Source organism: Ictidomys tridecemlineatus, chromosome 12 (genome assembly GCF_052094955.1).
Source record: "Ictidomys tridecemlineatus isolate mIctTri1 chromosome 12, mIctTri1.hap1, whole genome shotgun sequence".
In the NCBI taxonomy this organism is placed as follows: domain Eukaryota; kingdom Metazoa; phylum Chordata; class Mammalia; order Rodentia; family Sciuridae; genus Ictidomys; species Ictidomys tridecemlineatus.
Window position 1 is genome coordinate 103,226,526 of NC_135488.1, and position 24,147 is coordinate 103,250,672.

Consider the following 24,147-nt stretch of genomic DNA (forward strand, 5'->3'; position numbering starts at 1 on the left):
TTACAGGTCACCATACCATCAGCCAACCTCTTACAGACCACGATTATTGCTATCTGGAGAAAGAGGCTCAGGTCAAACTTCTCACCTTGCTCCAGCACTTTTGCATACTCTAGAAAGATTCTCTGTGCATAGACTAGATCTCCCAGCACTTTATTCAGTCAGTGCCAAAACACCTGAAGAATCATGTGCACAGGTATGTTCATGCCATCTAAATACATTGCTTATGTATCTTGTTGGAATGTAGACATGGTGTATAGTGTTTCTAGATAAGTTTCTTTCTTTCTTTTTCTTTTTTAAGGATAATGATATAAACATAAACTTTTTTTGGTTATTCTTTATTATTCTTTTGTTTGGAGGGGTACTGGGATGAATCCAGGAGTGCTTTACCACTGAGCTGCATCTCGAGTCGTTTTTGTTTTTATTTTATTTTTTGCATAGTAGGGATTTAACCCAGGGGTGGTTTACCACTGAGTCATATTCCTGGCCTTTTTTATTTTTTATTTTGAGACATGGTCTTGCTAAGTTGCTTAGGGCCTCACTCAGTTGCTGACGCTTGCCTCAAATTTGGTGCCTCAACCACCCAACTCACTGAGATCACAGGTGTTTGTCGTTGTGCCTGGCCTTTTTAATTTTTTTATCTTGAGATAGAGTCTCACTAAATTGCTGAGGTTATCCTTAAACTTGTGATCCTACAGTCTAAGGAGCTGCGGGATTATAGGCCTGTACCACCATGCCTGTCTATTCATTAACATTCGAATATTAATGTAGAGGATCCTTTTGATGTGTAATATTTTTTAAAAATTAGCTCATTGTTTTTCTATTGTCACTTTCTTCCTTATTGAAATTTTAATATCTTGTTTCTGTATTTAAGCCTTATCGTAGAAAGGAAAATTATACTCAATTGGAGACATAAGGATTTAACATTAATATAAACTTGAGGTAGCTATTCAAAGATTATGGATATTGGTATCATTAGCTTAGTCTATTCAATATTTAATTTTCAACTCTTATGAAACTCTTATGGTTTATGAAGCAAGGTTCTAGTGTGGCTGTATTTCTTGAGGTTTTTATGTACAACCCCGAATATATTATAAGTGTATCATGCTGGTTCTAGGGGTGAAGGGAAATATTAAGTCTTTTGAGCCAAGGGACCATGTCTTAACTATTTCTATATCTCTGACATAGTGTCCAGCTCATAGTGAGTTCTTCTTCTACTGTTTTTGATATGGGGTCTCTCTTGTTGCCCAGGCTGATTAAACTGCTGGGCTGAAATGATCCTTGTGACTTAGCGTTCCCAGTAGCTGGGAGTGTAGGCATGTACAATAGCCCCTGGCAGTGAGTGTTTATTAAATGTTTGAAAATGATGCTTCTAATAAATAAATGTGAGAGAAAAATGTCTCACTATATACTTTGATACTTAGGCTACTTTACAGTGTAGATAACTGGAGAAGTAACACTTAAGAACATTTTACCCAGTTTTGTTATTATAAGTTGTATTTTATGAATACTCAACAGATACAGTATTTATTTGACTCAAACCATTCCCTACCTTATAGCAAGAAATATGCATCTGTTGCAGTTCATAGTAGTGTTGATTTAATTTCTCTTTTATTCACAGTTCTCTGGGTATGAACATCCTAGTAGCAGTTCATTACTTATAAAGCTCTGTTTAAAGATTTCTTTTCAAAACCCATGGCCTGAATAAAAAGCTGTATACCAGTATTTGCTCCCAGTTTGACACATTTAACTCATCCTGGCTGTGAGTGTTTTCCAATAATGTTGATTTATATGTTTGTTCATATTTTTTCAGTTTTGGTGAGACAAAATTATTGCAGATTTATGCAAGTAAGAATTATTCAATATTATTTAAAATAAGTCTTAAGAATTTACTAGGAAAATATAAATGATCAAAATTTACCCCGGAGAATAGAAAATCTAAATAGGCAGTAACTGTTGAAGAAGAAATTGAGCAAGTATCATAAAAGCACTAAACTTACACAGTTTCACAGGTGGATTATTTTAATTTAAAGGATAAGATTATTTCAATGCTAAACTATTCCAAAGCAAAGGAAGGATGAAAGACATGAGATGGACAAAAAAATCATTGATACCAAACCTTCCAAAAAAAGTTAAGGACCAGTTTCACTTAAGCAATAATTATAAGGAAAATATTAAAAATGGAATATAGTAGCAAAAGAGTTATATGCCATAAAGCATGAAAGATTGATCCAGACATTGAGAAATATCAATACTGGAAAGAGTGCATTAAAGTTATAAGTATTTGCCAATGATATGACTGTATATTTGGAAAGCTTACATTGTCAACTAAAAAATGGTACAAGACAATATGGGAGATCTGTAAGGCAGACACATCTATAGTTAATGTTCTAAAATTGGTAGGGTTTTTTTAAAAAATGCAAACCATAGTAAGTTAGAAATAAAATGAAAGTATAGGGCCCATTTAAAATGACAAATAAATTCACCAAGGAGTTAACCAAAACAACTAATATTCAGGGTCTAAAAGAAGAAAAGTAAAATTCAGTTGAAATGGACAGTTGAATAAATGAAAGACACTTTGTTTTCAGGTACTTTATTCTTCAGAGTATGGGTCTAACTCACATTACACAGGGTAAAATATCAGCTACTTTTCTTAATAGTTGTTACCTGGGACAAGTTGCTGCAACTCTTTGAGCCTTAATTTCCTCATCTATCAAATGAAGATATGACACTCAGTACAAAGGTGTTGGGAATATTAAAGTAAGCACATCGAGTAGGCTTGGCACATAGCGCTCAACACTTGTTTGCTGTAATCATGTATCACTACATACTGCTGCTATTGCTGCTGCTGGTAATACCAAAATGGGAAAGCTATGAATTCTTTTCTCAATTAATGCATAAATTAAATGTAATCACATTTATAATCCCCCAAATGTAGGAGAAACCCAAGAAGGACTCTGTGTTTCTTCTAGATGATGTATTTTTTTCTAGATTCAACATGAATTCTGGAGAAAAATGTAATGAAAAAGCCTAACAAGATTTTTTATAGGTATACTAATATACAGTAATAAGTGATTTGTATCTGTACAGGGATAGAAAAATTAAGTATAGAACAAAAGAAAAAATTCATACTGAGATGTCTGTAGAAATAATATATGATAATAATGACCTTGATAATGAATGCATTTCATATCAGTAGATGGAAGGAATGATTTATTTGTAAATGGTCTTGGAAAACTGGCTAGCTCTAATGGGGCAATGGAAAGACAAAATAAAACTGGATTCTCTACCTTTTTCTCTACCCCCAAATAAATTCTAGATTATCAGTAGGACTGTAAAAGTGCTAGGAGAATCACATATGCTCATTATCTTGTGTAACAAAGTAATTTCTAAGCAGTGTTCAAAAGCTAGAAAACATTAAAGAAGATCTGAAAAATTTTTACTTTGTATGATTTTTAATTTTGTATAGCAAAAAAGCATTCTTTAAATAAAATTAATAGACATAGGTAAAAGGTCTATTGGGGAAAAGGCATACTTGTTATATACATATTAAGAACAAGTTTTCTAAAAAAAAAAAGTGTTAAAATCAGTAAAAAGAAAGAATACAGTCTAACATAAGTTTGTAGAATAGACCAGTAGAGTAAAGGAAAGTGATCTGGGGGAGGGAGGAAGGGAAGAGAAAAGGGAAGCACTGGGGATTAAAATGGAGCAAATTGTGTTATTTGCATTTATTAATATGTCAAAATGAGCCACACGATTATATATAGCTATAATGCACTAATAAAGACAGTTTTTATATTGGCATCGTAGAGCTGGGCATGGTAGTACATGGTGAACTTGTGATGCTCCTGCTGCAACCTCCTAGTGTTTTGGGAGGTTGCAGCAGGAGCATCACAAATTCAAGGCTAGCTTCAGCTACTTAGTGAGATCATCAGCAACTTAGTGAGTTCACATTAAAAAACAAAAAGGGATTGGGGTTGTAGCTTAGTGGTAAAACATCCTTCGGTTCAATCTTTAGTACCAAAAACAAAACAAAAATTTAGTGAAATAGTAGCATGTCATGTAAAAAGGAAAAAGAAAAAGCAAACCCCCCCTCCCAAAAAAAGTCTTTTAGCTTCAATTGTAAGTGAAAATAAAATATTAGGTTTGATTTTTAAAAAATCCAGGAAATTTGATAATGCCAGTGTTAGAGATATGGGATACTTACACTTGTTTAATGGAAATGTTTATTTATTTAATGAGTTTGTAGTATAGTTTGGCATTATTTTTAAAAATTTAAAGTACATACACCTTTTGACCCAGGAATTCCATGTTTAAGATTTTTTCCTAAAGATATATTAGCTACAAGTTTTCAGTGGCAAATGTACAAGGATATTCTTCATAGCATTATGTGTAATTCCTCAACAAAATTAAATGTAAAACAAACTCAAACTGAATGTCCTTTACTGGAGGACTGCTGAAATAAATTACGGTATTTCTTGACATACAAAGAAATACTGTGAAGCCGCTAACAAGAAGGGGGTTGATTTATATGGGCTAATATGGGAATATGAAGGAGATATTGGTGATAAAAAGCAAAGTATCACCCCGAATTATTCGTAATGGTTGTTTTGGCTTAGGGGCAGGAATTTGAAGGACTTGGGATTCTGTAAACTTTGTGTGGACACTAGTTGGACATGTATTACTGAAACAGATGTCAGTGTTTATAACATTGCTCTGCATGTGGTGTGAGTATGGGGAGGTACAAATTCTGGAAATTTCTTAATGACATAAAAGTGTTTGCTTCTTTCCTTTATCTTAAATGGAAGAAGACTTATGTCATCTATAAAGAGCTATATTTACCTGTGATAAAGTGAAAGGGGAAAGAACCCTTCTTGAGATTCTTTATACTAGTCGATCTTGTTTAATTGTATGTCTATCTTTTAAAACCTACACGTACGTGATAGAGTTTCCTTTCTACCATGTGTCTCCGTCAGCTTTTGATTAAGATTATGATTTGGGGAGAGAGATATTATAGGAATTAGTGACTACTAGAGGGTTATTCTCATTATTCCTTAAAAGTTAGTGTGTAATAGAATCTTTTGGAAGTGCTTTTAGAAATTTCTGATTCCCTGGCTCCACACTCAGAAGTTCTGATTCAATGGATTTCAGTTGGGCCCTAGGCATGCATACTTTGTTTTTGTACCAGGGATTGAACCAGGGGCATTTTACTGCTACCAAGCCACACCCCCCAGTCCTTTTTATTTTGAATCAGGGTCTTGCTAAGTTGCTGATGCTGGCCTCAAACTTTCAATCCTCCTGCCTCAGTTTCCCTTGTTGCTGAGATTACAGGACATCATGCCTGACTCAGGCATTGTACTTAAAACATGCATACCAGGTGTTACTATTTTAGGTTTTAAGTAAATTATGTTTTGGGATTAGTACTTTAGCTAATCACTGGACACTAGTTGGACATGTATTACTGAAACAGATGTCAGTGTTTATAACGTTGCTCTGCATATGGTGTGTGTATGGGGAGGTACAGATATTACTGAGAATGGCATAATATCCCAAGACTAATGGAAAGCCTTGTTTTAGCCTGGCATATTTATGGTTGTTTCCCCCCTGCAAGGTCATAGTAATTTTGAATCCTATAACAAGGCAGGAGATGTTTGTACCTTATTGATTTTAGTACTTGAAAAAAAAAAAAAGCAACAACTTTGTTTTCTTTTTTTCTGACATCCTCAGATTTAACTGTTGTCTCCTATGTTATTTCTACTTTTGAATTAGGAAAAAAGAGACTGATGAGTGTGTTGTATCTTATCTTTTTCATTAATAAGTTTGATGGAATTAATCAGTCTCTGTTCTATCAAAACTTTGGAGTGTAGGTACTACATGGTATTATGAATAATTTCAAATGGTGAATAAGGTCTTTTAAAAAAATTTTTTTTTGTAGTTGTAGATGGATGGCATATCTTTATTTTAGTTGTTTATTTTTTTATGTGGTGCTAAGAATCGAACCCAGTGCCCCACAGTGCTACGTAAGCGCTCTGCCACTGAACTACAACCCCAGCCCAAATAAGATTTTTTTTAGTGAAAGTTTTAGTGTTTTTTGTTTTTGTTCCTCAGGAAGAGATTATATCTGGAAATTCTTAGGAGGGAATCCTTTTTTCTTGAGTAGCATTAAGGAATTAATCTATTTACCTATGTGTATAATTTTGTGTTTGTTCACAATTGGCTAGGTTTAACAGTACCTCCCTACTTTCTGTTGTCACAATTACTGAAATGCTTAAAGTTTTTAGGAAATGAAAATATCAGAAAAGAATTTAGGCAATTTAGTTTTCATAAAATGTTTGTATTACTGCCAAAGTATTTGTGTGTTCTATAACAGGCCGATTTTGTTCGCATATGAAGAGATTTTTCTTTCTTTTTGCTTTTTTGGTACTGGGTGTTGAACTTAGGGACACTCAACTACTGAGCCATATTCCTAACCCTTTTTTGTATTTTTCTTAGAGATTGAGTCTCTGAGTTGTTTAGGGCCTTACTAAGTTGCTGAGGCTGGCTTTGAACTCACTATCCTCCTGTCCTCAGCCTCCTGAGCCATTTGGATTACAGATGTATTCCACCACACCCGGTTGTTCTTTTTTTCCTGAATCCTGAATATTCAGAGTAAAGATGATGTATTCTTTTCACAGAAAATGCTTACTAAATCTTAGGTGAATGGAACATAAATGGAGTAAAATAGAATAAGTGGAATAAAGATGATGTGGAGATATTATTTATTTTAATATTTTGTGATAAAAAGATAAAAAGAATCAAACTTATTTTATTAATAAATATTTTAAATTTTTTAAATAAAATTTGAGAATGTTTTAGCTCCCAATTTTTACTTTTACCTGTGTTTTATAAATTTAATATGTTCATAATACTGTTTAACTGATTGAGACAAATTCTGGAAATTTCTTGATGACATAAAAGTGCTTTACTCTTTCCTTTGAAGCCTCTTTTTGGCAGGTGAAACTCTACTGGTTTTGAACTTTTTGCTTCATTCACATTTGGGTTTAATTTTTTTTTCTATATTTCAGTTTTTAAATAAAAAGTTTTATGGGGTTATAAACTCTGAACTAAGAAAATACACTGGGCTTGGAGTATATCTTGCTGGTAGAATGCTTGAGGCTCCTGGGTTCAATACCCAGCACTGTCTGCTACCCTCAAAAAAATGGGTGGGTGAAAATTTACTGGTTTGGTTTTGTTTCTTTTTAGTGCTAGGGAATTGAATCCAGGGCCTTACCTGTGCTAGGCAAGCAATCTACCACTGAACTATCCCTAGCCCCTGCACATGTTTATCTGATGGTGAAAACATTGGCTTCAAAGTTTAGCTTTAAGATGATTAGAACTTTTGTAAATACAACTGCAGTTTATATCATTGGTTCTTCCTTGAATGGATACTTCTAACTTCAGTGGCCTGATTTTTGCCTAAGATATTAATCTTTCAATATTCAGTAGGTGTAGTTTGTAATATTCTTTAAAAAATGAAGAAACTTAAACTAATTAGTTATGTAAGGGACTATGATGTCCAGGGCAAGAAGAAGGCCAGAAGAAAATGGAATATATTGTTTAAATAAAAAATCAAAATGAACAGTTCACGGACTTCAGTGTTCGTTCATTTTACTTGTGCAAGAGTGCTCTGGTCATGTCAGAGGTATTTTGAAACGGTTGCTTCAGTAATTTGGCCTACTATCTTTTTTTCTCTATAACAGTTTTTCTGTTTTCTACTACACCTTGCACATCCACCAATCCAAGACACCCTATAGGTGAGTATTTTTCTAGTTCTCAAATGGCATCATTTGTTCCCAGCCAGTTGCCACTTCATTAAAACTAGACTTTATTTTTCTACTCTGAATTATCTGGTTATTTGATTTCACAGAGAGTGTTCTACTCCACTACTTTAAACATTATCAGCAAACTACTGAAGAACTGTTTTTATATTACACCTCCCCCTCATTTGACAATAAAATTAAACTTTTTTTCCTGATATTTATCCTCTAGTAGTTTTTGAAGTGCTATTCTTGGACTCTGTTCTTTTTTAAATTAAAAAAAAAATTTTTTTTGTAGCTGTAGATGGACAGAATGCCTTTATTTTATTTGTTTATTTTTATGTGGTGCTGCGGATTGAACCCAGTGCCTTAGGCATGCTAGGCAAGAGCTCTGCCACTGAGCTATAGCCCCATTCCTCTCAGACTCTGTCTTTTTGAGTTTTTTATTATAAGAACTGGAAAAATAGGGGTTGTGGTTGTGGCTCAGTGGTAGAGTGCTTGCCTAGCATGCACAAGGCACTGGGTTCAATCCTCAGCACCACATAAATGTAAAATAAAGATTGTGTCCACCTAATGCTTAAGAATAAATATTAACAAAAAAAAGAACTGGAAAAATAGAACAAGCCAGTTACATATTTAAAGACAACATGAAGGTTTATTTTAATATTCTGAGATTACAAGTAAGAAATTAAAATAAAACTTATTTTAGTGATGCTTTTTAATTTTTCTCTAAGGATGGTTTCTACCTAAAGAATTAGGAGAAAAATTACAAAAATGTTCTCTGGATATAGTTATCTCATGTAGTTAGTTAGGTTAATTCTCAGTTCACTTAATTATACTGATGAATCAGAAATCCTAAATTTTTTTGCTTTTCTTTGTCTTAGATTTGTCTGATTATTTTTCTGTTTTAGGTTTTAAATATAATTTTAAAAGTCTACCAAGAAAATGATATTTTCCTCAAGGTTTTGGAAATAGGGAGAATATTATGTTCAGTTTGTTAATTTTGAGAGGCTTAATGAAAAGAAGAAAGAAGTAAAAACAAAACCCCATCTCTTTTCAAGCTGGTGATGCTTTTATCTAGTTCAGCCTTTTAATGTAGTTGAAACACTTATAGTACTGCAGTATTTAACTTCTGGCTCTGTGAAGTTCTTATTATCCCTTAACCTTCTTTTGCTCTGCTCATCCTCTCTCACACTTTGTAATGGCTGGATATTCTCTACATGTATTCCTGGAAAACCTAACCTAGAAGAACTGACATGAAGTCAAAATTCATTTTTTTAAAGGCATGTTTTCTCATTTCTCTTGCACCCTGCGCATGTGGTGACTTGCATAGCTGAATTAGGTGGTTAGGTTTATAAGTTTTTTCAATAAGCTATATAGCTCCTTATTCTTTTTCATAAGATCATTTTTCTTTCCTTGGGTTCTCCCCAATTTTTCCTGCAAAGAGTGGAGAACTAGAAAGCGACAAAATGTGTTGGTCACCATCTTCTTCATACCATGCCTGATTTGAGTGGCATGTAATAATTTTTTGTTTTTTAAAAAAACAAATATCTCAGTTGCCTTTGTGCTCCTGTATGTTTATTTCCTTTTGACAATATTGATGTTTGGTTTTTTTCTTACTTTTTTTTTTTTTTTTTTTTTGAGTAAAAATCCTTGGATTTTCATGATTCAGGATAGGAGAGTGTATGTACGGAAAAGGTCAAAACTTGAGACTCCTGAAGAAGTTGTACTGTGCAGCTGTTCTGGATTGGTGGATATGCAAATATTAAATAAGGGAACAAATATTCCTTTTGATATGAGAGATCATAACATCCACATCTCTTCAAATTTGGGGAGAAATTTTTATTTGAGCTTTGTTCATCTGGTTTACTACTGAATTGGCCCTGCATTTTGTTTTCTACAGCAGATCCAAACAAAGTAAAATATTATTTAATAAATCCATGTAAGTGGTAAGCTTACTCATTAAAAAATAATAATTCTTTTGATTCTTAGGGAATTTTCTGATAATCCTAATCATTTTTTAATGTTAAATTCTTATTTCTGTATCTGCTACATTACATTGGTGAATCAAAGTGTATTACAGTAAGGGAGAATCAGTGGGGAATTTTAGGAATAGAATTCTCACATTAAATTGGAAAAGGATAGTCAGATTTTTGCATTCATACCTAAATTTGTTAAAAGTAATGAAGAGATATAGTATTAACATTCAAGAATTTTTTGATGGACTATTGAGCTGTTGACTTACATGTGGAGGATTGTAGTTCTGCTTGGCAGTTTGCTAATCGCCAAACCTGAACCTTACTGGTATATGTTTGCAGAGTGTGACTGAAACTGTGATTCAGAATCTTTTTAATTACTGAGGAAAACTTCATTTTGTATTTTCGGACAATGAAGATATCTCAAGAGTTTTTTACTAATTTACTTATTGGACTTTAGAGAACTAAGAGTATTTTATGACTACTTTATGAAAGATTGAAGTTAAGGTTATGGGAAGAGGTGAATAAGTGTATCAGCAGGTAGTTCATTTTAAGTTCTAGGGTGGTGCATCTTGGCTAAAAATGTTTATTTAATTCATATATTGAGTGATTTTAGACATTGTGCACAAACATTTCAATTGTGTTGTCCTTTTCTTCTTTATGTAAAGCTGACTGATAATGCTCTAATGTGGGTGACTGGTTGTATGTTTATCTCTTTATTTGCAGCATATTTTATAGTGAAGTTTTGCTTTATTATCTCTACATGATATAGATAAGCAGAGTAATTTCATACTTTTATACTATTAATATATAGCAAATAGGAATAGTTAAGTGGCAAAAAATACCCTTTTTTGTTGGGGCAAGAGTATAGAAGCTTATATAAAGCTTGTGCATCATAGCTTGAAAAAGTTAAAATTGGGGACTGAAACTTAGTGAAGAAACAAGCCTGAGACATTTTATATATCTAGGCGTTGCTGGGTAGACTGTAGAATAATGAATTTGAGTTTTTAAATGCCAATTCTTTCCTTAATTAGATATTTCGAGAAGCTCGAAGAACAGTACCTAGTATTGTTTACATGCCTCACATTGGCGATTGGTGGGAAGCTGTCAGTGAAACTGTGAGAGCAACTTTTCTGACATTGCTACAAGATATACCATCATTTTCACCCATATTTTTATTGTCTACCTCTGAAACCATGTACAGTGAATTGCCTGAAGAGGTAAGAACTAATTAAATATTTTTTCCAATTATATTGTTTATATACAAAATGTCAAGTTTCGTATCCTGGTTATACTACTTATTAGCCATGTGAAACAGGCAAGTTATTTAATGTTTCAAATTTCAGTTTCTTTCCTTTTTAATTTATTTTTAAAAATATGGACACAATGTCTTTACTTTATTATTTTTATGTGGTGCTGAGGATCGAATCCAGTGCCTCACGTGTACGAGGCAAGCACTCTGCCGCCTAGCTATAACCCCAGCCCTCAGTTTTTTTTTTAGTATAGTAGTAATGTCTTCGTAAGTTTTGAAGATTGTGATGATTCATGCTTAGAACAGAATCTGACATATAGAGAGAGAGCCTTCTAAGAAAATCTTAGCTCTTTCATCATCTGTTGCCTTATAATTATTTTAAATTACCTGTGAGGAAATTTGGTGGGATTTGACTTTTTAGTTCTTTTATTAATAGCATCACATTAAGTTGTATATTATCTAATATGTATATTTTTAAAACATGAAATTTAGCTTTTGAGTTCAAATCAAAGGGAAAATCACAATTGATTCAGAAAAGAAATTGGTGTATCAACTCATGTGAATGAGATTATTTTTAAAAAATTGTCTTAATATTCTATGCTTATTGGGTCATCGAATAGTCTCCTTGAGAAGTGCTTAGAAATATTTTGCCTAGTTGACACAGTAGGAATGATGATATAAAGTATTTAGATGTTTTAATGTTATAATATAAATCCTGATTATGTTAAATTTTATGATTAAGGTATTTGTGTACTGACTTCTTTTATGTCTCAGCTTTCATTAGCTATTTTGCTAATATGAATTTGAATTATTTACTGCTCTTATAAGGAAGTATATTAAGTTTAGAAAAATTTATTTTTGGTTATTCAAAATCTGATAGTACATGAAAACCATTAATCAAAATGTTTATAATCATACAGGGCAATGAAATTTAGCAGTAAGAGTCAGAAAAACCAAGGTACTAACTTATTATAGTCTTTTGATCTTGGATAAATATATGAAGATAGAATAATCTCAAGTTTCTTATTTATAGAATGTGGATATTAGATAGTGTTGTTAGTATAAGCCAATGTATGGAAACTTATTTTTCAGATCATAAAGCTATAAAATGTTTAGTATTAGTATTATAAAGTATGAATGCAGTTGAAGTTGATTTGAAAGAATGGACTGAATCTGGACATAACCTAGGAACAACTTTTAAAGTTAGATCCTCTCTGTCAATTAGTTTTAAAACTTTATAAACAGAAAGAGAAAACATAAAAAAAATATTTGGGAAATTAAACATTCCAGTTGAGAACATAATAATTCCCTGGAAATTTCCTTCTATATTGTCTTAAAATTTTATAAAATAAGTCTTTTGAGCCATGCGTGGTGGCACATGCCTGTAATCCCAGCAGCTTGGGGGCTGAGTCGGGAGGATCATGAGTTCAAAGCCAGTTTCAGCAACTTATTGAGGCCCTGAGCAACTCAATGAGACTCTCTCTAAATAAAATACAAAAAAGGGCTGGGAATGTGGCTCAGTGGTTAAGTGCCCCTGAGTTTAATCCCTAATACAAAAAAAAAAAAAAAAAGACAACTTTTGAGTTTATTGACTTGCTACTGTTGCTTGCTACTGTTGTGCATGTACATATGTATTTGTTACTTTCGGTTTAATATTTCAAAGCTAACATTATTATATCATATACATTTTGAAAGTTACTATGTTTTCGGACTTTTAAAAAATTTTTTCTTTTTTTAAACCTTAATTTAATTAATTTATTTATATGTGGTGCTGAGGATTGAACCCAGGGCCTCACATGTTCTAGGCAAGTGCTCTACCACAGAGCCACAACCCCAGCCCGCTGTTGTCGGACTTTTCAATGGATTCAAAGAGTGTACTGGGTTGTAACTCAGTGGTAGAGCATTTGCCTCCCATGTGTGAGGCCCTGGGTTTATATCCCAGTGCCACATAAAAATAAATAAATAAAATAAAGATATTGTGTCCACCTACAACTAAAATTTTAAAAAATGTATTCTGACTAAATAAGGTTTTTCATTATTTGTTTACCAGTACCCTAAATTAGTATCTAAAATATTAGTAATTTACTAGCATCAAATCCTGAGAGTACAACTTTCTTTTCTCACTTTATGTTCTGTATATTTAGCCCTTATTAATCAAGTACTAATGTTACTCATATTTTGTGAAGTGAGTATTATGGAAATTCTCTGAGACTTCTGATCATATAACATGCTTTTTAATTGTCATTTTGTAAATCTTCTGGAATCAATGCTACTCTTCTAATCAGAAAACAAATCCATTATTCAAAGATGAAAGGAAAAGGTTTAAGGTTTTCTCAGCTTTTAAAAATAAAAAAAAAAACCAAAAGAATTATTTCCGGCTGGGTGTGGTGGTACTTGCCTGTAATCCCAGCAGCTTGGGAGGCTGAGGCAGGAGGAATGGGAGTTCAGAGTCAATCTCAACAAGAGCAAGGTGCTAAGCAATTCAGTGAAGACCCGTCTCTAAATAAAATAGAGGGCTGGGGATGTGGCTCAGTGGGCGAGTCACCCTGAGTTCAATCCCTCCATATCCCTCCCCCCTCAAAAAAGAATTATTCCCAGTGGAAGTAGTGCTTTGATAGAGAGCCAAAATGACAGTCTCATCTTTTAGAGCCCTTTTTACATTGTCTTGTAAATGTTTCTTTGTATATATCTTTCTCTCTTATAGTCCAGTTGTTCCCCCAAATAAGTTTATACTTTTATTCATGTTTATTTTTCAAATTGTCTTAAATATTTTGTCTATTTATGTTTTATAATAGAAATAATAGAATACTGTATTTAGGTAAATATTCTGGAGAGAATATTTTCAAATTTTAATTGATATGATTCTAAACTTTTTTTTGGGAAATCATTGCTTTAGATTAACTGGACTCACAGACTAACAGAAACTAATGGGAGTAAAGTAACTTGCCTGGGGTCTCACAGCTAGTATGGGAAAGTAAATATTTTACCTCAGGTTTTCCTAATTCCAAAGGTCGTGTACCTAAATTGCCTGACATTCTCTAAGACTCCATAGAAGTAGTTACTGGATGTTGTGATGCTGAGGAGTGATATTCATCAAGTTAAAATCATTGTTCATTCAGCAAAAATTTATTAAGTGCCTATTATTTGCAATGCAGTGTACTAGTAAGTCTGAATTTACTTAAGGCAGGTCAATCTCTGTTTTATTTTTAAATTTTTTTCAGTTGTTGATAGAACTTTATTTTTTTTTAAATTTATTTTTATGTGGTGCTGAGAATCAAATCCAGTGCCTCACACATACTAGGCAAACACTCTACCACTAAGCCACTACCCCAAACCCCAATTTCTGTTTTCTTTAGTCTTCTGTCCACAGTGTCTAACTCCCTAACACAGTCTCTGGATATTCATATAAACACAAACAGACCTATATATGCATACATATTTCTAGTACAGTAAATCTTTGTTGAATGAATGAATAAAATAGGTGAGAAACAAAAAGACATTTACTGCTCCACGAGAATTAAAGTTGAGTGGGAAGAGAGACATTAAAAAATTAAAATACAATAAATGTATTATGTCCATCTACAACTGAAAAAAATTAGAAATAATTAAAGTATAATAGATGTGCAGTTATAGTAATAGGACATATAAAAAGTATGATACATAAAAGAAAAAAATAAAAACTCTACTCTTAGAGTGGGGTTATGGTTCAGTGATAAAGCATTTGCCAAGCATGTGTGAGGAGGCACTGGGTTCAATTCTTAGCACCACATATAAATGAATAAATGAATAACTGAATAAATAAATAAATAAATATTAAAGGTCCATTGACAACTAAAAAATATTTAAAAAACAACAAAACCAAAAAATAGTCAAAAAACTCTACTCTTTTAAGAGAGAACATTTAAAAAAAAGAAGAAGAAGAAAGAAAATGTATGCTGGTGATGTGCTTCAGGAGTAGAGTACTTGTCTAATATCCATGAGGCCTTGGGTTCAAGTCCCAGGATGCAACAGGAAAAAAGAAGCAAGTCAGAGATTGGAGAAAATATATCAAATAGATCACCTATCTGATAAATGACTTAAATCAAGCACATATAAAAAAACTCTTAAAACTTAATAATGAAAAGACTCCATTAGATGATTTTTGACAAGGGTTTCAAGACCGTGCAATGCAGAAAAGATGGTCTTTTCAAGAAGCAGTACTGGGGAACTTGGATAACCACATGCAAAAAATTAATGTTGGATATACAAAATTAACTCAAAATGGATCAAAATCTAAATTTAATACCTGAAACTTAAAGAGTATTAAATGTAAACATAGGAGCAAAGCTTTAGGACTCTGAATTTGACAGTGAATTCTTGCATATGACACCAAAAGTACAGACAAGATAAACTAAGTAGGTTGGAACTCATAAAAATTAAATTTTTTTTGGCATCAGTGGGCGCTATCAACAGAATGAAAGCAGACCCACAAATGGGAACAGATACTTGGAAATCATAAATTTAATAAGGATTGAGTTCTAGGGTGTATAAAGCACAGCTTAACAATGACAAGCAAAGCATAACAAAAAACGTTAAAAAAATAAAAGTGATTCAAAAATCAGTGAAGAACTTGAATAGATATTTCTACAAAGAAGATATACAAATGGGACAACAAGCATGTAAAAAGATGCTCAGCATCTCTGGTCATTAGGGAAATGCAAATCAAAACCACAGTGAGACACCACTTCATACTCATCAGGATGGCTATTATTTAAAAACACACAAACTACAGAGAACAAGTGTTGGGAGGAACGTGAAGACATTGGAATCCTTGTGCATTGCTGGTGGGAATGTAAAATTTTGCAGTTGCTATAGAAGATACCAAGGCAATTACTTAGAAAATTAAACACAGCTTCCATATGATCCAGCAAGACAATTTCTGGGTATATACCCAAAAATGTTGAAAGCAGGGACTTGAACAGGTATTTATGTACTCGAGTTCATGGCAATATTATTCATAGTAGCTAAAAGTGGAAACAACCATAATGTCTATTGACAAATCAATGAATAAATAAAATGCGGCATATACAAACAATGGAACATTAAAAAGAAAGACATTTTGGTACATGCTGCAACATAGGTACCTTGAAGGCATTATGCCAAGTGACATAAGTCATTCACAAAATGATGAATATTGTATGATTCCTCTTTTGTGATGTTCATATGAGAATTTATAAATGGCTAATAAGCCTGTGAAAGGTGCTATGTCATTAGTCATCCAGGAATGAACTACTGCTGTAGCCCACTAGAATAGCTATATTCAAAAAGACAGATAGTGCCAAGTGTTGGCAAGGATATAGAGAAACTTGAGTCCTTGTACACTGCAGGTGGGATTGAATAATGGTACAGCCACTTTCCAAAGTTAAACATAAATGTATGGAGCGACTCAGGGGTTCTATTCCTAGGTATCTACATAAAAGAAATGAAAACATTAACACAAAGGCTCTTGTATGTGAATGCTCCTAGTGGTATTATTTATAATAACCAAAAAATGAACCAGCCTATATGTTCATTACTTGATAAATGGCTAATGTAATGTGATATGTACATAAAGTCAAATACTGTTCAGCAATAAGTAGAATGAAATAGTGATACACACTAAAACTTGGACAAACCTGAAGATACATGTGAGCAAGAGAATCTAGATACAAAAGATAACATATGATATGAAATTTCTAGAAGAGGCAAATCTCTAGAGACGGAAAGTTTGTCAGTAGTCATTGGGTTGATATGTATGAGTATAAGTGAGGATTAATTATAATTAGACATGAGGAAGCTTTTGGGGATTAATAAAAATGTTCTAAAACTGGCATGTGATATTTGTACAATTGTACAAATTTACTAAAAATCATTAAAGTGTTTAAAAAAAAAAAACTTGATGAGAAATATCGAATGCGTGCCTAGAAAACCCAGGAGTCTCCCAGAAAGCATCAGTTTCTAATAGCATGAGTAAGGGTTTAGGATTAATGTAACAAGAACAAGAAAAGAAGGTGTTCAGTAGAGTAGAGCAAGTGGATCTTTCCAGGAAAGGTACTAGAGAAAGAGATAGATTATTATGTCAGTGTGTGTGAGTGTGTGTACGCGTGTGCATGCACGCAGCCATATGCACACGCATGTGTGTTAGGAATATGACTTAATGGATCCCACTGTTGTGTACAGTTCACTCCACCAATTACAAAAAAAAAAAACATTTGAAGAAGGAAAAAATTAAAAGATTTCAGGAAAGAAAATAGCATGTACCAATGAGAAAGAGAGCATGGTTTATTCAGGGAATTATAAGAACCATTCTTCAGTATGAATTAATGTTGAAAATGATCAGAAGAAAGAGTATTTAAAACTAAAACTAAAGAGTATTAAAAAAAAAACCGTGACTCTTGAATAGAATCATGTTATTTCTGTTTACTTTTTAATATCCAGTCAATGTGTAAGCCCTTTCTGCTATATACTATGTAATGCCTCTGTACCCCTGCCCCTCGCAGAGTCTCCCCTGTGTGTTTGCTACCCCTCTCATAGCTCTTCCATCATGATATTATGTGCTTTCTTCTGAGACTCTAAGATCTTTGACAACAAGAAGCAAGCATGTTTTCTTCAATTTTATAATTGCAGTGTCTGGCATGATGTTTGGCACACAGTACATGCTATAGTAAATTTGCTTCCAAAATTTTCAAAGAAGGGCCAGCAAAGCATAGATCAAAGGGTTGGAGGGAAATGTGCATGAAGGTAGCCTACACAAAACACTAGAAGGAAACAAGTGAAATTTAAAAATCTTTTAAATGACTTGGATTTGAGTTGACATAATAATTCCTCCTCCAGATTTTAAATTCTGATGTCTACCTTTCCTTGTTTCTTTTCTCAGAATTTCAGAGCTGGAAAAGGCACTTAGGCTTTATGCACTTTGTGACCTTGAGCCAAATAATTTAAAATCTTTCTGACCCCAAATTTCATCATCTGTAAATAAAGGAATAATACATACCTCATTGTTATAAAGATTTAATGATGTAACATTTATGAAATTCTTGTGTTCACTTCATAGAATTAATCCAGTAGGTGGCTAGAAATGGCAAACCAAATAAATTATCCAAAGTTTACCACAACTGTATTGGCTGTATTGAGGTTAGAATCTGATATCTTGAATCCTAATCCAGTATTTCCACATTGTTATGGTTGGTACTTCTTAGTTCTTTTTTATTTGCTTTTTCCAATTTGACATGGGTTGGGTAACAAAATTAATAAGAATGTATTTACTCATTCAATACATGCTTCTTAAGAATTGTTATAGCTGGGCACAGTGGTTCATGCCTGTAATTTCAGCTATTCAGGAGGCTGAGGCAAGAAGATTGTAAGTTCAAGACCAGCCTTGGCAACTTAGCAAGACCATGTCTCAGAATTAAAAAAGGATTGATGATGTACCTCAGTGGTAGAGCACCCTTGGGTTCAATCCTCAGTACTGCCAAAACAACAGCAGCAACAACAACAACAAATGCTATATTCAATTGATAGTGGTATTATAGAAAAATAAATGAATAAGAAATGGTGTTTGCTCACGAGGAGTTTGGTGTCTAGATGGCAAAAGATAGACCTTCCAAAAAAATATAAACTGAAGTGTTAACTTAATGGTGAAAAATAAAGATGATGTAAAGAGGACTTAAATTGCATATCTCAGAATGGGAAAATCTGGGGTCAAGTCTTTATAAAGCAGGTAAACAGATGTGAGGTAGGTAATCACCAGGTTGAAGGAACTGGGGAATGTGAGAATGACTGGGTTTTTTTGCTTTAGAATTTTCATGGAAGGTGGTGTCAGAACACTCTGTGAAGAGGTCAGAGGTCTAGTTTATTTGCAATAGAAACAGGATTCCAGAGGATACAGTGAATTAGACTTGGTATAAAAAAGAACATAGGCTATGAAGTCAGTGGATAGGAAATACAAAGAAACATAAGGATAAGAGAAGGTAGCTTAAATGACCTTCTAGTTCCTATTGTAGATTTGAGTTAATTACTTTTTCAGCTCTTATGTAAAAGCTCTTCAGGGCTGGGGTTGTGGCTCATTAATAGAGTGCTCATCTAGCATGCATGAGTCACTGGGTTCCATCCTCAGCACCACATAAATGTAAAATAAAGATATTGTGTCCACCTATAAAAAAGCTCTTGAGGGTGTTGCCATCTGAATATTATCAACTTTTTGCTACAATCATTTTTGTTATTATCATACAACTCTTCCAGATATAGTATCATTTATTAGTGTTTTGGGTAACTGGACAATCTTCTATTCTTGTTCAGTTCATGAATGTTATATGAATATTGAAAACAGTACTGGAAGTTGAAGAAATTGCAATTTGGTATATGTGTGCTCTTAATTCTCTATATATTCAATGTCTTTGTGTGTGTGTGTATGTATGTGTAGGTTAAGTGTATCTTTAGAATACAGTATGAAGAGGTCTTGTATATTCAAAGGCCTGTTGAAGAAGACAGAAGGAAATTTTTCCAGGAACTGATTCTCAATCAGGCATCAATGCCACCACCACGAAGGAAACACACTGGTAAGTTCCTAAAGCTGTTAGGAAAATAAGGGAGCATGGAGTTAAGAACTACACTTTCTTGGAGTCAATTTTTTTTTAATCCTTTCTTTATACAAGTGAAGACAGTTTGTTAGATTATTATTTATTTTTAAAAAGTGGCCATTGTCTTTACCTGACAGATTGGGAAGTATAGCCTCATTAAAGCTTTGTTAAAAGAGAACTTCTCATCCCTCTCATCCAGATCCTCAGTTAGATTTCCCAGGATGTGAACTGGTACACTGTGAATACCAGGTGTTGTGCTAATGACTTTGTGAACCAGGGTAGGTTAAATTCGCTGGTTAGAACATTAGTCTTTCTTTGTTTATTTATTGATTTTTCAAATACCTATTTAGCAACCATTATGTAGCATTTGGCCTATCATAGCTTTGTTTTAAGCATTAGATTTTTCTTGGATTCAAACTCATAGCTTTAAGAAGGGTTTAAGAATATGTCAGATTTCAGTTCCTTATTTTAGGTAAGGACTGCATTCTGAATCACTCAAAAAGATTTCTTTTCCCATTTTTGAAGATGCATAAAGGAGAAGATTGGCTTTCTTAATCTTTCAGCCTCTTCTTTAAAATAGCAATTTTCCCGCTTTCCCCTTGTTTTTTCAATGTTTCTTGTGTCCTTGTAGGATATTAATTATATTTCCCATCCCTGCCAAATTTCATAATTTTCTCCCTTTTTGTTTTTCATTGGTTATATTATTTAGCATTTTGATAATTTTGCCCTTTTTTGGCTCCTTTCCAAATTTTCTCAGTGTTTTAATAATGAACGCCTATCCAGATTGCTATAGTTGTGGGTCTTTTTCTTCAAGAAACCTTGGGAAATTCATTATGTAAGTTATACTCTCTGATTATTGGTGTGGCTTCCTGTGAAAATAAATATCAGTATTTTAAATATTTCATCATAAAAATGATTCATTTTAGTCCTTCATACACTTAGATATATTTTTAGTTCCAAAACTCTGAATTTTTTTGTTTAAGGTTAGTGTAATTCTTTTTCTTTTTGAATTGCTTCTGTTGACTTTTGCTTTCATCTTAACAGCTATTTAGAAATTAGTAAAAATATGTATCATTTTAATCCTGAGTTTCAGTGTCATGACAGAAAGATTGTATTATGTTTAGGAAAGTTAATATTTTACCTTCTAAGAAGATTTCTGGTTTGTCTTAGGGTACATACTATTATACATATAACACTTTAGACTGGCTTCCCATCTCTTCAATGACTTTGGGATTCCTTTTTTAGTTTCTACTTTTTTTGTTGTTGTTCCTTCCTTAAAAGTGTTATTTACTATCCCTACTTTGTAGTGGTCAGAATATCAGGGTAAAAGGACCTGTCTTAAATTATAATTCTTTTGGGGATAGGAGGTATCAAAAAATTGTCACTTGCCCACTAGATTTCTCATATATGGCTCCTCCATTTCAAGAAGCCCCATATATGGCTACAAGGTTGGCTTAAGAAAATCTGTATAATATTTTAAGGTATTTATGTTAATTTGAAGTATTTTTTATAAGTTGTATGTAATTAACATTACAAATTATTTAAAATCATGTAATTTGTCCTTTAAAGGGGTCCTATTGTGAGTTATTTTATAAAATGAAGCCAAACTTTTTGTTTCTATTCAAATTTTTACTTGCTGGATTTGCATGGCTCACATATATCTAAAATTCTCCTTCTCTTTAAAGAATATTTTGAGAGGGTACCAGAAAAGTGATTGAGGTTCCACCCTGCTGGGATCTTAACATTTTTTTCTCTTTTATTTAGCTCTTTGTGCTATGGAAGTGCTTCCTCTTGCACTACCTTCTCCACCTCGTCAGTTGTCAGAATCAGAAAAAAATCGGATGGAGGACCAGGAGGAAAATACTTTAAGAGAATTGCGGTTGTTTCTCAGGGATGTAACCAAGAGGCTGGCCACAGATAAACGCTTTAACATCTTCAGCAAACCGGTGGATATTGAAGAGGTCTTGTTTCAGTAGTGTGCAAACAGTGAAGTTGAACTGGCTAAAAGAAAAAAAATAATGACATCTTTTTTTGGAAGGAAAAAAAGCAAAGGCATGGATGAATATTACCCCTAGCCTGTAAAATTTTAATCCAAGTGATAACTATCAATGTCATCAGCAAACATCTGGTGACTTTTGGATGAAATGAGTGACCAATTTGTATATGTCCTCTTAATTATTATTGATCTTTGTGATCTCATACTCTTTAAGAGGAGGATTAAAGGTTATTTTAATGAAATGTCCATACTACACTATTTTTATTCCAGGATAAATCCTGCTTTCAAAGAGTATATTAGTATTAACCAATTAGCACCAATTAATATTGGCATTTCCCAAATTATGTTTACCTCATTGAAAGAGGTGCCTGAGGAACCTGAAAATTTCTTTATCTTTCATATTTTGGAAATGCCTGTAGCTGTGATGCTGTTTGAAATTAAGCACATCTGATGCACCTAAAACTTTCTCTCCAAGGATTTTCTCTGCTCCCAGTGGAAAATTTCTCACTTTCTATATGTATTGTTTTGTGTGCTTGTGGGAGCATGGTTTGTCATAACGAGAAAAGGAATTTTCCATTTGGAATCTACTGTAATACTCTCGATTAAAAATTTTTTTTTTTAAATTTTATCCTGGGATAATATAGTGTGTGGATGAATACAATGTAATCTTTACTGGCCTTCTTAAAGTTCAGACTCCATGTTTGAACAGCTTTGGTGTTTTTAGTTTTTAAGTTTTTTTTTTAATTTCTTTTTTTTTTAAACTTGAATTATAAAATGATTCAGAGTTTAATGTTGCGTCCTAATTGTGAAATCTGTGCTTTTGGTGAGCAGATTCCTTTGGATCCATTACCTCATCTATGACTGTGAAGAATGAGTTAGCATTATCCTTCATTCCCCCACCCCTGGCAAGTCTAGCAATACCTATTTTCCAATTCATGGAATAAAGAGACTATCTAAAATTTTATTTGAATATTTTATCTGCAGTACATAGCTTTGTTAATTTGCTCTTGCAGGGTCGTTATTATTCTTACATTGCAACTGAGGAAATTGAAACTTTTTGGCAAGTGATATAGCCAAGACTTGAAAATTTTTTTGAAAATTCAAAGCCCACATTCTTGTATTTTAAATATATTTTTAAAATATTTTTTTATATATTGATGGACCTTTGTTTTATTTTATTTATATGAGAGTCGAACCTAGTGCCTCACACATGCTAGGCAAGTGCTCTACCACTGAGCCACAAACCCTGCCCCAGAGCCCACATTCTTTACGTTATATCATGGCTCCCTTATATCTTTTCCCACTAGAATAACAGGACATGCCTAATTTGCATTTTAATTAATAAATAGCAAATTATATTTGTGGAGCATTTTTCTCCTAGTGTGTTTAGATAATCTTAAAATCAGCAACCAGTTTGGAAGATTGTTTTAAATAAGCAAAGAAAGCCCTCTCCACTTTTATATTTGGATTCTGACACTTTTTAAAAGCATAAGTCAGTTTCCTCTGCTGGGAATAAATCAGTTTTGCTTTTGCTCAAGAAAACTCTTTTCTTTCTAATCAGAAAAGATTGTCAGATTTTAAATAATATCTGTCTGTAATAAAATGAAAGTTTTATAAATCATGGTAAAGCAGTGCAAGAGAATAGAAATACTGATCAGATATTAAGTTTATTTTAAGGGTTTGCTTCTCTTATTTTCTTCTTCGTTCTTCTCAGGTTCACTCTGTTGCTGGTTTTTGTCTGCTCTTAAAATTGAATACACAGGAATATATGGAAAGGATAGAGAGGGGAAAGCAGGCTAACACTGAGATAGCCTAAAGCATAAACGTTATGTGCTGATAATGAATTTAAAGTGTCTAAAAACTTTCTTCAATTCCAAAACAAACTGCAAGACTTCAGAAAAATAAAACCTTAGAGACTTTCAAGTTTAATATTAAGCATATGTGCCTAAATTACATAGGCTTTATTAAAGTATTACTATACTTTTTCTAGTGTTTTTCAGTAATTTCTACTTGTACACAGACCATGCCCGGAACCAAGAGTCCAACTATCTTCTGTGGCTCCATTGATGCCCTAAAAGAGATTAACTGGGGCTGGGGATTTGGCTCAAGTGGGAGTGTGCTCACCTCAAATACATGAGGCACTGAGTTCAATCCTCAGTACCACATAAAAATAAATAAGTGAAATAAAGGCATGCTATCTACAACTAAAAAATACAACTACAAAATAAATATAAAAAAAAGATTAACTGGCTTTTTAGCTCTAAGAGACTGAAAAATAAATTAATTCACACATATCCATACTTAATATTTGTATAAGTAATCTTGAAATTTGAAAAACGTATTTACAAATTATACATATGCATCTGTGTACACCTGTGTATCAACTTAAAAATCATGGCATTGATGCCATCTGAAACCATGAGGAAACCAACCCTAATTTTCACAGAGTAGAAATTGCCCTGTGTTCAGAAATCAGTTCTTATAGATACTCTTGCAAGATTGCTTTTATATCAAACCCTGTTATTTTATTTGA

The 24,147-nt window shown here is 33.1% G+C and overlaps 1 protein-coding gene across 5 annotated transcripts in view; it reads left to right on the forward strand.

Annotated features, from left to right (window-relative positions):
- Positions 1-24,147, forward strand: part of Atad2b (ATPase family AAA domain containing 2B) — a 139,782-nt gene that overhangs the window by 87,881 nt on the left and 27,754 nt on the right. For 3 of the 5 annotated variants that reach the window (XM_005322644.4, XM_078029606.1, XM_078029607.1), the window contains 4 exons: positions 7-193; positions 10,804-10,989; positions 19,462-19,597; positions 21,383-21,579. In XM_005322644.4, the coding sequence (XP_005322701.2) occupies positions 7-193; positions 10,804-10,989; positions 19,462-19,597; positions 21,383-21,579 (706 nt within the window). The remainder of the gene's footprint in view (positions 1-6; positions 194-10,803; positions 10,990-19,461; positions 19,598-21,382; positions 21,580-24,147) is intronic. The other 2 variants (XM_021724653.3, XM_021724655.3) reach the window with 1 other exon arrangement.